The sequence below is a fragment of the Equus asinus genome, chromosome 15 (assembly GCF_041296235.1).
Source record: "Equus asinus isolate D_3611 breed Donkey chromosome 15, EquAss-T2T_v2, whole genome shotgun sequence".
In the NCBI taxonomy this organism is placed as follows: Eukaryota; Metazoa; Chordata; class Mammalia; order Perissodactyla; family Equidae; genus Equus; species Equus asinus.
Genome location: NC_091804.1, coordinates 5684834 through 5697699, shown reverse-complemented (window position 1 = coordinate 5697699; position 12866 = coordinate 5684834). Strand labels below are relative to the sequence as shown.

At 47.8% G+C, this 12866-nt stretch overlaps 1 protein-coding gene across 2 annotated transcripts in view; it reads left to right on the top strand.

Annotated features, from left to right (window-relative positions):
- The window catches only part of SLC24A3 (solute carrier family 24 member 3), a 457448-nt gene extending 445668 nt beyond the window's left edge, over positions 1-11780 (top strand). For both annotated transcript variants that reach the window (XM_044748140.2, XM_014855848.3), the window contains 2 exons: positions 6464-6529; positions 9851-11780. In XM_044748140.2, the coding sequence (XP_044604075.2) occupies positions 6464-6529; positions 9851-10000 (216 nt within the window). In that variant the 3' untranslated portion in view covers positions 10001-11780. The remainder of the gene's footprint in view (positions 1-6463; positions 6530-9850) is intronic.
- The last annotated feature ends 1086 nt before the right edge of the window (positions 11781-12866 follow it).

Sequence of the window (12866 nt, the reverse complement as noted above, 5' to 3'; positions counted from 1 at the left end):
AGGACATGGAGGCTCCATGCCCTTTCCCCACACCTTGCCCTGTGCATCTCTTCCATCTGGCTGTTCCTGATTTATATCCTTTTATAATAAACTGGTAATCTAGTAAGTGAGATATTTCTCTGAGTTCTGTGAGCTGCTCTAACCAAATTAATCGAACCCTAGGAGGGGGTCGTGGGAACCTCTGCTCTATAGCCAGTCAGTCAGAAGCACAGGTGACAATCTGGACTTGCAGTTGGAGCCTGGGGGAGTGGGACAGTCTTGTAGGACTGAGCCCTTAACCTGTAGGATCTGATGCTATCTCCAGGTAGAGAGTGTAGGAGGGGAAAATTCCCTTCTTCCTCTCTAGGTTCTTTGGCTGGTCTAGTAATTAAATGGACATATGACAGATTAACAGAAGAAAAACAAATTTAATTTCATATGTACAGGAGCCCATACAAATGTGAGACTCAGAGAAATGAAGGCTTGCTTTTATACTTTTAGACAAGGAAACAATAAATTTGTGTAGGATTGACAAGACAAAGGCTTTGGGCTGGGGATAGCAAATTGGTGAAACAGTAACAAGGTTTGCTTATATGGCCTTCTCGGTGCTCAATTCCCTATCTCTGGTGATAAGGAAGCCTTCTCCCCTCTTGGTACAGGGAGGGCACCTTTCACCTGGGAGATTTATTTCCTGCTTTCAGGGGAACACAGCAGGGTCAGAGTGTGCTTCTGGCACTGGCTATTTCTTAAGTAACCTTAATTCAAAATAATTGATATGCCAAAGTGGCATATTTTGAGGTGGCATATTCTGCTCCCCTTCAATAGTGTCAGAATTGAGTTAAATTTTAGGACACCCAGCTGGTGCCACAGAATTGCTTGAATGTGGGGGGGGGGGGGAACCCACATGCACAAACTGAAATTGGCGACCGGAGCCTTACCTTGGCTGAGTGCTTAACTTCCCTGAGCCTCAGTTGTCTCATCTGTACGTGGGGAAAACAAACCTCACCCCACTTGCCTCGGCAGCTGCTGCTAGAATTCGGTGCGACCCTGTGTCTGTGAGAGCACTCTGGAAGGGAAAGGACTTCAGCACCAGCTCCCTTTATGTGCCTCTTTTCTGTAGTCTTGTTCACTTTCTTACCTCATTAAGTTGTTCGAGGAAAGAGATTCCCACCCAAGGATATTCTACAATGTAAAGTCAAGGCTAGACACCTCCATCTGGAGCCCACACCCAAACAAGTGTTCGGATTACCCAAATCAGAAAACGCAAAGCGACACACAACATGTGTTCCAAGTTATAAATACGTTAGCAAAAGTCCATGGGCTTCTTGTTTTTCCTAAAAGAATTTGCTGGTTGGGTGGAGCTGACCTCAAACCATAGAGAGGTTTTAATCTGTAATAAGGGGGAGTCAGAATCTTTGAGGCTGGCGGTTTTGGATTCCCAAACAACCCGTCTAGGACTCAGGAAACTGTTTTGTGAACCGGATGCGTACATGGAACTAGGTATGAAAGGGTCTCTGCATGTGCATCCATACTAAAAAATATACATTCATCGTGGGCTAAATTCCTGTTGACTCTGGAACCAGCCAGTCTTCTGTTTCCTCTGCACCAACTGCCAGGAAGGAATTGGAGAATGGAAATGCGTATTTTTGAAGGCAAGAAGTAAAAACAATGTTAAATGTCAGAGTTGAACAATCCCAGTTGCACCCTGCGTACTTTCAGACAGGCATTGCCATGGAGATGTTCTGCATTTGCACTTAATGGGCCGTGCATCTGTGAGGCAGGAAGCAGCAAAACAGTTGTTGAGCTCAACACTGCACTGCGCACGCTTGGAGCTCAAAGGCTTGTCAGCAGCAGTTCAGAAATGAGAAGCGTCTGTGCTGTTGTCTGGCTTAGCACACTCCAAGAAACTGGTTTTTGAGGGGATGAGTTAGATTTGCTGCCCTCAGGGAGACTTATTGCTATGATGGAAATGTTTTATATCCCCATCAAAATGTGAGTTACATGTGTACATGCATTTGTCAAAACCTATCCAATAGTACAATTGAGATCTGTGCATTTTACTGTATGCAAATTATGCCTCTATTTTAAAAAAAATTTTTTGATGCTCTCTTACTTTGTGGCTTAGAAAGATCAACTTAAAGCCAGACCTCACCATGGTTAGTCTCCCCCCTCAGCTCTCACTGCCTTCAAAACACACTCGCACACACACAGAGGCACACACACACACTCGCACACACACAGAGGCACACACACACACACTCGCACACAAACAGAGTCACACACACACACTCGCACACACAGAGTCACACACACACACTCGCACACACACAGAGGCACACACACACACTCGCACACACACAGAGGCACACACACACTCGCACACACAGAGTCACACACACACTCGCACACACACACACACTCGCACACACACAGAGGCACACACACACACTCGCACACACACAGAGGCACACACACACACTCGCACACACAGAGTCACACACACACTCGCACACACACAGAGGCACACACACACACTCGCACACACACAGAGGCACACACACACACTCGCACACACACAGAGGCACACACACACTCGCACACACAGAGTCACACACACACTCGCACACACACAGAGGCACACACACACACTCGCACACACAGAGTCACACACACACTCGCACACACACACTTACTTGCATGTGCATGCTCAGCATCTCCGCACATGCTCTTTAAAATACACAGTTTGTGGAGCCAGAGGGGAACAGAACACAATCCAAAGTCAGGAAGAGATCAGCATCAGATGGACGATAGGGCAAGCAAGGCCCTATCCAATGAACCTGGAACAGGCATAAGGACTTAGGGAGGGATGGACAGAGTGGAGATGGAAAGGTGAGTGTCCCACCTGCCTAGACTGAAGGTCCAGAGAGGGAGACAGAAGAGCACTACGGTTGGAAAAGTGAGTCCTCCAGTTTGGAGAGGGTTTCCAGTGCCCAGTCACAGAGAGGGGATGATAGGATGGAAGAGAGTGCATTTGAGGTCCTCAGTGGAGTCCCTGGCTATCTTCAGGAGGGACCATTGTAGATCTCTTTTCATTTTGTTTGTGAATTATAAAATCAATACATGCCTATAGCCACACACTGGAAGCAGCCAGATGTCCATCAACAGGAGAACAATGAAACAAACCGTGGTATATTTATATGTTATAAAAAGAAATGAGCTGTCAATGCAATGAAAACCACAAAGAAATCTTAAAAAATTATGCAGAGTCAAAGAATCCTGGCTTTTATGCACAGTACGGGATTCCATTTACATGAAGCTTCTACAACAGGCGAAACCAAGCTATGGAGGAGAAGCTGAGAGCAGTGACCGGCTTGGGTGAGACTGACGAGGAGAGCACAGGAGAACTTTCTGGGGGATGGAAATGCTCTATGTCATGGCTGCGATTTGGCTTCCAGTACATGAGTGTATGCATTTCTCAAAACACACTGAATGGTGCAATTATGATTTTTTAATTTCACCCTATGGAAATTGCATCTAAAAACAAAAGACTCGTGAAGTAAAATTGAACCCTATTTAATGAGATGCAAGCTGAAGTGATTAGGGGTGAGGTATACTGGTATCCACATCTGATGTTGAAGATCATTTAAAAATAAGATGGCATAATTCTTTCAACTTTTCTGAGTGCTTGAAAACTTTCATAATAAAATGTTGGCTGAAAAAAAAAGCTATACGCACTCATAAAAACGTGGGGAAGGGAGACAGGGAACATTAGGCAGGGATTGCACTGCTTCTGGGACATCACCCAGGAGTGGCATCCAGGGTCTCTCTGCTTCCAGCCTCTCTGACCAGTCCATGCTGCCCCCCCAGAAACACTGGCCTTTTTGTAAACCACATTCCAAATGCTGCCTCAAGGACATATGTTATCCATTCATCGATTACATATTAAGCACGTGGTCTGTGCTTAGACTTGTGCCAGGCGGAGGATAAAGTCAGATGTGGTCCCCACCCTCGTGACGTTTGTCATCTACTGAGGCATTGATCCGAGAGCTGCCAGGTGATGAGTTTGTAAAAGCAGCAGCCAGGGGTGCCAGGGAGGTGGCTGGCCAGCTCATGAGTGGGAGAAGAATAATGGCCCAGACTTATTGAGAACTTACTATACACCAGATCCGTTCAAGCTTAACATGGAACAATTTGTTTAATCCTCACAACCACCCCATAAGATAAGGACTCCGTTATCCCCATTTTATACGTCAGAAGACTGAGGCTTGGGGACATTAAGCTGCCTGTCCATGATTATACAGCAAGCGAGTGACTAAGCAGGGATTCAGAACCCAGAAAGCTGGATCTGGAGCCTGTGCCCTAAACTGGGGTTCAGCAAACCTTTTCCAGAAAGGGCAAGAGAGGAAATATTTTAAGTGTTGTGGCCCATGCAGTTTCAGTCAGACTACTTGACTTTGCCATTGTAGCTTGAAAGCAGCTGTAGACAATACATAAATGAATGAGCTGAATTCCAGTAAAACTTTATTTACAAAAACAGGCAATGGGCCAGATTTGGCCCATGGGCCATAGTTTTCCAGCTCCTGCCCCAAACCACCTATTATCTCCTGTGACTGGGAGGCGTTCAACTTGGACCAGAGGCAACCGAAGGAACCCTAATTCCTGACTGTCATGTCTGTGTCGGAGTGTGGGACCAAACAGCAAGGAATCAGTACAGGCTTCAAGAGCCCAGGTCTCTAATTAACAATGAAAAAACCCAAAAGTACTCCCTGTGTGCATATGGTAGTCCATTACCAAAGGAAGCTGCAGAGTTTAGAAACAGGTGAAAAAGTGAAAAATACTCAAAAAACCCATGGAAGTTAGTTGTTTTTAGTCTTTAGAGCCAGATTTAGAATTTTGGCAGCACCGCTCTTTGAGAATTTATGTGAATGTAGGAAGAGTAAAGTTCCAAAGCTTTTGTTTAACATGATTCATTTTGAAAGTCTTGGCCAAAGAGAAGTTTCCTGCTTGGAGCTCTGCTCCCACTGGCTCTTGGTTTTTTAAGGGCAGGAAATCACTTTACTCAGTTCTTGTTGCTGACAAGAGTTCCACCCTGGAGCTCAGAGGGCGAGCGGGGCTGGGAATGCTTTGGCTCCATTCTTAGAAGAAGTCATGCAATGTTGAAAATTAAGAGCTCAAAAGGGTTTCTGGGTGTGTGTTCACAGTTTCAGGGTTGACCCAAGGACCGTGCGATTGAGGACAGCCCAGCAGACTCTTCCTTGCTCTGCACGGGGGCTGCCATCTTGCTCTGACAAGCCCCGCCTCTCCCCTTCAACACTGGCCAGGGTACATGTGGGAACGTCATAGGGTCAGTGTGGACAGAATAATCTGGGGCAGAAAATCTTTCAGTGTAGTGCATTTGTGGTGTATTGCTGGGTATTGGCCTCTTTACACCAACAGCTAATGAGGAAATCTGTCCACAGCCAGGCTGAGGGTCTACAGAAAGCTAAGCTCCCAGCTGGACTGGGACGAGGCCGATCTCCCATTTTTCCACACTGAATTAACTGAGTCAACCCATTGCTTCAGTGTCACAGAGATATGATTTAAGTCCTTGCTTCACAGAAGGCATTTGGCCTTTGGGAGTAATTTCCCTGTTGGGGTCCAGCAGATGGTTGGCTCATGCAGATTGTGTAGGCCAGGGAGAGAGTCCAGCCTGTTCCTTCTGTGACACAACATTGCTTAGTGAGATGTATTATTATTATGATCCAAGGTCCCCACAGAAAGGCTTGTCTGTTGAGGGCATGTGGTGTCCTGTCACCAAAAGATGAACTGAGCACACCCACCTACGGAGACACCCACGTGTTCCCATACCCACACCCCGGAGGTGAACTGGTGAAAGGGTAGCAAGAGGTGCCTTGAACCTTGTCAGAAGGACCCAGAACCACTCCTGCTAATAATCCACTACTTTATTCTCCAATGCAAACCATCACCCTGCCTCACTTTCCTTTCTATGAACACAGGTGACCCTTTGACTCCCAGCGGGACAGTGTACATTGGTGGGGGGACTGTGGTCCCCAAACCTGGACGCACATAAGAATTTCCAAGAGAACTGGTGAAAACTGAATGTCGAAGTCCCATCCCCCGAACCCTTGGAGATCAGAGGGATTTAGCCTTAGGACTTTCTCTAAGTCAGTGGTTCTTAAACTTTCCTGTGCATCAGAGCCACCTGGAGGGTTTATTAAAACACAGATTGATGGGCCTCATCCCCAGAGTTTCTGATACAGGAGGCCTGGGTGGGGCCTGAGATTCTGCATTTATAGCAAGTCCCCAGGTGATGCTGCTGCTGCTGGTCTGGGGACCATACTTTGAGAATGGATGCTCTAGGGCATACCTCCTATTTCCGGGCAGCAGCCTCAGGACCTAGGTCAAAGCAGAGGGGCGTCCTCTCTGCATTCTGAAAGGCAGATGCCTTTTCAGGAGCCTAACTCTGTTTCCTCCTTTTGTACAGATTCGGCTGAACAGCAGGGGACTGATCTACTCCGTGGGCTTGCTCTTGGCCTCCGTCTTTGTCACGGTAGGTGTGCAGTTCTCTCCCCACTGTTGAGTTCCCATGTTCGCCTCGCTCTTGGGTTCTTTAGCTACAGCATTTTTTTGGACACCAGATGGGTTTATCCTGCTGGTAGATGGGGACAGTCAGCCTCCAGATGTCCCATCATGCTCGTGGCTATTTCTTCTAGAAGTGGATCCTTTCAACTCACTAGAAAGCCTTTCTGACAGGAGCCACCTTCCTCTCAGAAGTGTGGCCCCGTCTCACATCAAAAGCAAAGGGGAGATACCACTTTTTTTGCAAGATTAATCACAGAAGGGTAGATTCCAGCTAATTGTTCCAGGTTACTAACTATCTCCATAAATCCTTGGATTTGACCAATACTCAGAGACCAAGAATATACTTTATTGATGGTGGGCTTTTGTGCCATTCTACTATCTTAGCCATTACATCCGTTTGTATAATTTAATATTCCAACTCAACTGACACATTTGGTGGCAACAAATTTGCACCAGCCCTGTGGACTGACCCACATGAAGTATCTATTAACGTACAAGTATGCTGTTGACTTTTCATGTTAATAAACATCGAGATGCAATATGTTTCTCCCTGAAATTTTCAAGGATGTATTCATTGAATTACACCTGGCATGTTAATGTACATGTGCTAGAAAATGGGGATTCAGAAGGGCAGGCAGGAGGTATGAGAGGTAATTTCTAGGATCAAGATGTGGGTCAAATGTCAAGGTTTTACCAAAGAACATACTGCCTTACACAAAAGTGAAAATTGACATAATTCCTTCTTTTGTAGTTTACGAGGTTCTTCAGGTCTGGTATGACTTAAGGTTATGCTACATATAGCCACACATTGTGCTTAATGCTTTGCATATATTTTCCCATTTGGAACTTACCACATCCCCATGAGGTAGTCACTCATATCAGCCCCATCTGTATCATGAACACCTGAGGCCTATAGAGAAGTCAACACCAAATGAATGGAGAAGCAAGCCACCTGACATCAGAGTGCACGCTCGAAGCTGTAGTTGCACGCTCTGTAGGAGACTAACCACTGCCAAGGCTGTGGAAATGGGGTTGGGGGGAGGTTGAAGAGACGTAGGTTTGGGGAAGAAGAGCAATTTCAAACATCTTAAGTTTGCAGTGCCTATTTGACATCCAAGGTGAGACGTCAGGAAAGCCATTGGAAAGATGAGTCTGAGTTCAGGAGAAATGTCCGCACTGGAGACACCAGAATGCAGATGGTATTTAAAGCTGTGCAATTGGATGTGACCTCCAAGAGAGTGAATGTAGACAGAAAAGGGAAGAGGCCCAAGGCTGAGTCTTGGTGCACTCCCACAGTTAGAGATCAGGATGGTGAGGATAAAACACCGAAAGAAACAGAACAAGCAGTCGGAGGGGTAGAGGAAAACCCGGAGAGCGTGGCATCTGGAAGCCGAGTGGAGAAGGTGCTTCAAGGTGGGGAGTGATCGGCTCTGTGAGGGAGATAAGTCCTGAGCGCTGGCCATTGGCGTTAGAAGTACAAAGTGATCACTGCTCTTGAGAAGGGTGGTTTTGTGGAGCGATGGGGCAGAAGGGTGAGTAGAATAAGTTAACAGTGAATGGGAGGAGAGAAATTGGAGACAGCTGGTATTTACAACTCTCAAGTTATCTCACTGTAAAGAAAGGAGAGAAATGGAAATCCAGAAAAAGCATACTTGTCTTTTAAGATGAGAGAGAGAGCGTTCTTTATGCCTATTAATCCAGGGGCAGAGTGGGGATATGGAGATAAAAGAGGGGGCAGGCCAGAACCATGTCTATAAGCCATAGGAGGAGGGACCTCGTTCACACGTGGAGGAGTTGGCCACGCGCTGGGCAGGGATGGTGGGTCCTCTCTAACAGCAGAGAAGGTGGGCAGCTAGGTGTGGTGATGGGAGCTCTGAGAAATGGGAACAAGGTCTCGAACTGAGAGTGAGGACAGAGAAGGGAGTGGTGGGGGTTTGAGAAGAGAGGAGAAATGGCAGTCTGTGAAAGGGAGAGACAGTGGGCTAGGGAAATGTGGGATGATTGTCATAAAGCATTCATGGCCCGCTTAAGTTTTATGATCTTGAATTTAAAGTGAGACCAATCAGCATGGCCAAGCGTTTTCCTCCAGTCTCGGTCAGCTGCGTGGAAGCAGCATGGAGTAGATGGCAGCTTGAACCAAAGGGATGTGGCTGAGCCAGCAAGGACAACAAAGCTAGAGAAAGGTCAGGGAATGGAGGGAAGGCCCAGGAGTGATTCTAGCGATTGCTGGTGGAATTTAAGCAGAGTTAGGAGGGACAGGGTGGGCGGGTACAAGGTGGGTGAAGTGCAGTGAAACCGTGGTGGTACCCACGAATACTGGGTTGTGGGAGTCTGCAGAGTTTTGGGAGTTGGGGTACCAGATGGAGTAAACGGGGAAGATGATTGTGGTCAGAGAGTGGGATGTTTGACACTGAGACAACGGAATTGTTTCTGTTATTGGTAATAGCAAGATGATCTAGGCTGCAGGGCTGTCCAATAGAACTTTCCACAGTGGCGGAAATGGCCTGTACCTGCACCGGACAATAGCCACTGGCCACATGTGGATACTGAGCACTTGAAATGTAGCTAGTACAACTGAGGAACGGAGATTTTAATTGTATTTCATTTAATTTAAATTTGGGTGACCACATGTGGCTAGTGGGGACAGCACAGGTCTAGGGTGTGGCCGTGGGAGTGAGTGGCTGAGGTAGGGTGGAGGACAGGCTGGCAGGAAGATCCTCTCGGTAGACAGTGAAATCGCTAAGAAGGACGACGGGTATGGTGAGTCTGGACTTAGGGCTCTGAGAAATGGGGGGAAAGACCAGGTTTGCACAATAGACTGCAACCAAGAGGGACAGAGCGTGACAGTTGTAAGACTTTAGATTCCTAGCTCAGTGTTTTTTGGGAGGAGAGAAGGAAAATTGTGTGGAAGCAGCAAGGAGGAGCAAGGGAGACAACTTACTGGCCTCGAGGCACAGGAATGGGAAGAAGTATGCCCACCACCTGCGAGGTCCCAGGATCTGCTTGGAGCCAGAGGGTGACGAGTCAGCACAGAGCAGGCCGGGGCTGGAGTCCAGGGGAGGAGCAGTGGCCACTAGGGCTATGTTTATTACTCCCATCATTTTTACTTTTTAAAGTCATTTTCCCACAACCAGCAGGTTCTGACTTCCCCGTTCTTGATTTTGATGTTCTTTCCTTCCGCAATGTGAGAGATGGGCTTGGTGGGCTCAGAGAGAATCAGGCTCTGCCGAGGGCCCTCCCGCAGCGCTGCCTGCTCCCATGCCCTCTGACCCCGCTCTGTGTGTTGCAGGTGTTTGGCGTGCACCTGAACAAGTGGCAGCTGGACAAGAAGCTTGGGTGCGGGTGCCTTTTCCTGTACGGCATATTCCTGTGCTTCTCCATCATGACGGAGTTCAACGTGTTCACCTTTGTGAACTTGCCCATGTGCGGGGACCACTGACCCGCCGGCTGCCCGCCGAGGCTCGGTTCCTTCTTTTCTGTGCAATACAAGACCTGGTCGCACCTCGAGTCACGCGGGCCCCCGGGGCCAGGGCGTCCGTCTCTCCTGCGCTGTTCACAGGCCTCCGCTCCTGCCTCGGTGGCCCAGGCTGTCCTCCCCTTCCCTTGCTCCCCGTCCTCCTTGGGTCCTACCTGCCACCCAGCCCCTCTCGCCCACCCCTTCCTGCCTCCTCCGTGTGAAGACTTCCGACATCCACGTGAATTTTCAAGCTCCATTTTTGAACAGTGACTGAGATTCTAGAAAAACTGGCTGCTAACTGGCCCAAGCCAGGCAAAACTTATTAGAATCCCTCCTCCTTTTTTAAGTTATTGGATGGAAGACTAACCTAATTTATGACCTGAGATTGTCGAAGGAATAGAGAGGCGAGGGTACGTTGATTATAGGGAGTGTTTGGGATTTTGTTATATTTTGAGGTGATTCCTAGGTTACTGGGTTTGGGGGGTTGTTTCAGTTTGGGGGGCTCCCCATTTTATTCCTTTTCTTCCAGAGATCGAGAGCTTCTCTTGCATCTTCTTTCACTGGGCTCTGGATTAGTGGATGATCCACAGGTCGGCCCTGCCGTGTCTTATGGGATCGAATCCCAGGCACTTCGCAGTATGCATGGATGTAGTGCTTTATAGAGGAACAGCAGGGCAAGGCCACTGGGAACAGCTGCGTGGCATTTGGTACCCAAGGATGCCTCCCTAAATTCCTGTAGGCATGTATAGGGGGCACAAGGTTTTCGAGGAAGAAGACAGCTTCCCACATGTCCATTATGACCATCACTTTCTCACTAGGTTCTTTCTAGTCTCTCAAGCAATAGTTCCAGCCTGCCTGAAGCCTTTGGTGAGGGGCCTTGGTTAAACTCTCCATCCGTGAGGGGGCAGGCGGTCAGCGGTGGAAGCTTCCCAACCTGTGAGTCCCTGAGATATGCTCGGGTTGCTTGGTATTTGGGGTGACAGGGAGTGACCCAGAGGCCACTACTGCTTTTCATGCAGGAGTTACAGACACTGGTTTTTTTGAAAATGGAGAAAAGCGCATTTTGCACAGACGTCGTCAATAAAGTCCCGATTTGCCGCTCGGTATTGACTACACTGGACCCTGACAGCTGGCTCTTGGGCCTGCGTCCTTCCTCACGGGATGCAACGCCACTGCCAAGCTGCCCCAGCTCCGCCCCTCCCCTCCTGGAGGGATGGCAAGGGAAGGAGAAGACAAGAACTGACACCTTCGAAACGGCAGAACGTGTTCAATGCAGACTCGCTCGGGGGCGTAAGTTATCGTGAACCTCGCTGCCAATCACTGCTCAGCAGCCCTGCCCGATTTTGTATGAAGCTGAATTATCATGCAGACGAATAATTCCACTGAGTTGAGACCCACCCATGCTTGTTACACTTGTATTTATTGAAACTGTGGATTCTTGCCCGTGCTGCCCCTTGTATTTACTTCAAGCACTGATCACTTATCATTCATTCGGTATGGTTTTTCCCGTCCCTTGTACACGTTCTGGTATGAATTGTAAAAATAACCTGCTACAAATCAGTTGAATGTTTCTGTCAATGGTGCAAACCGAGGCCAGCGTTAGCCAACGGGGCACCTGCCCGACGGAGGAACGGGAGAGGAAATCACCAATTTGGGCTCTCAGAGCTAAGACACACTTATTGATTCTGTTGCACATTTTGCACTGGTTTATGGCGATTGTTTTCTTGGACGGATAGTGTAAAATAAACTTCTCTGTTCTGTATCCTTCCCTGAGCAGAGCACATTACTTTCTCCCCTGGAGCGATGCCCGTTTGACATCGAGGAGTATGAATGGAAGGTGGAAAGATCGCAGTCACCATGTGGGCGCATATTTGCCGTCCTGGGTTGACTCACCTGGAAAGCTGGCAGATGGCTGGCAGATTGCCACTAGGTGGTGGCAAATCGTGGGTCCCCTCTAAATCTTGAAGGGACTTTGGATCTGTCGTCCCATAGAATACATGTGACGTTGGGTTAGAAATTTCTTTCAGCTAGACATGAGAGAAAGAACATTCCAGCACTGATGATGATGTTTAGCAGTGCTCAAGTTCACTGTCCTGTCTGATTTTACTAGTTATCAGTTGTGAAAATTCAGACTTCCCCAAAGCCGAGTCTTTAAAAGAGACAGTAATACATAGTTGTAATGAGGCGTATTCTCATCCTGCCTGACTCTCAGGAAATAATTACCCAGATCTAAATGTAGACTGAGATTAGTGACCAAGCCCAGCTCCCCAGGCTATAATCTCACGCACAAGAGGATGTCTTGTGGCCCTGAACAAGGGAAGGCTCATGCTGGAGCTTGTACTTCCTCCTGAGCGCATCCTAGTTGACCCCACAAGGAGGTACCACTAGAACATCCTCTTTTTCTGCAAAACGTGTCCCCTACTTGGCCCAGGCCTGCTGAGGGTTACTCCCGGAATGCATGCCCTTCAGGCGGCCTCGGATACACTGAGACGCCACGACAAGGGTACGTTGCCAGATAGCTTTTCCCGCTTCCCTAAGGAAAATGTTGGCTCCGCCCTTTTAGGGAAAGTGCACTTCTGTAGGTACATGTGTTATATTTACCTCCAAAAAGACCTGGAAGGCTGCTTTTTATGTTTCCCTAAGTCTGTTGCTTCAGACACTTAGAGTCATAAATTTGCACGCTAGAGATTTGAGACTCTGTCATGTTAAACACTTAGCCTTCAAAGAAAAGCCTATATATTTTAAAAGGGGGGCAGAAGCGGAGAGGGTGTGATAATACTGTGAAGTCCAGACAGTTTTCAATTGTGGTGTATAAGATAGGAACTCTCAATAAATCCAACTCTCAATC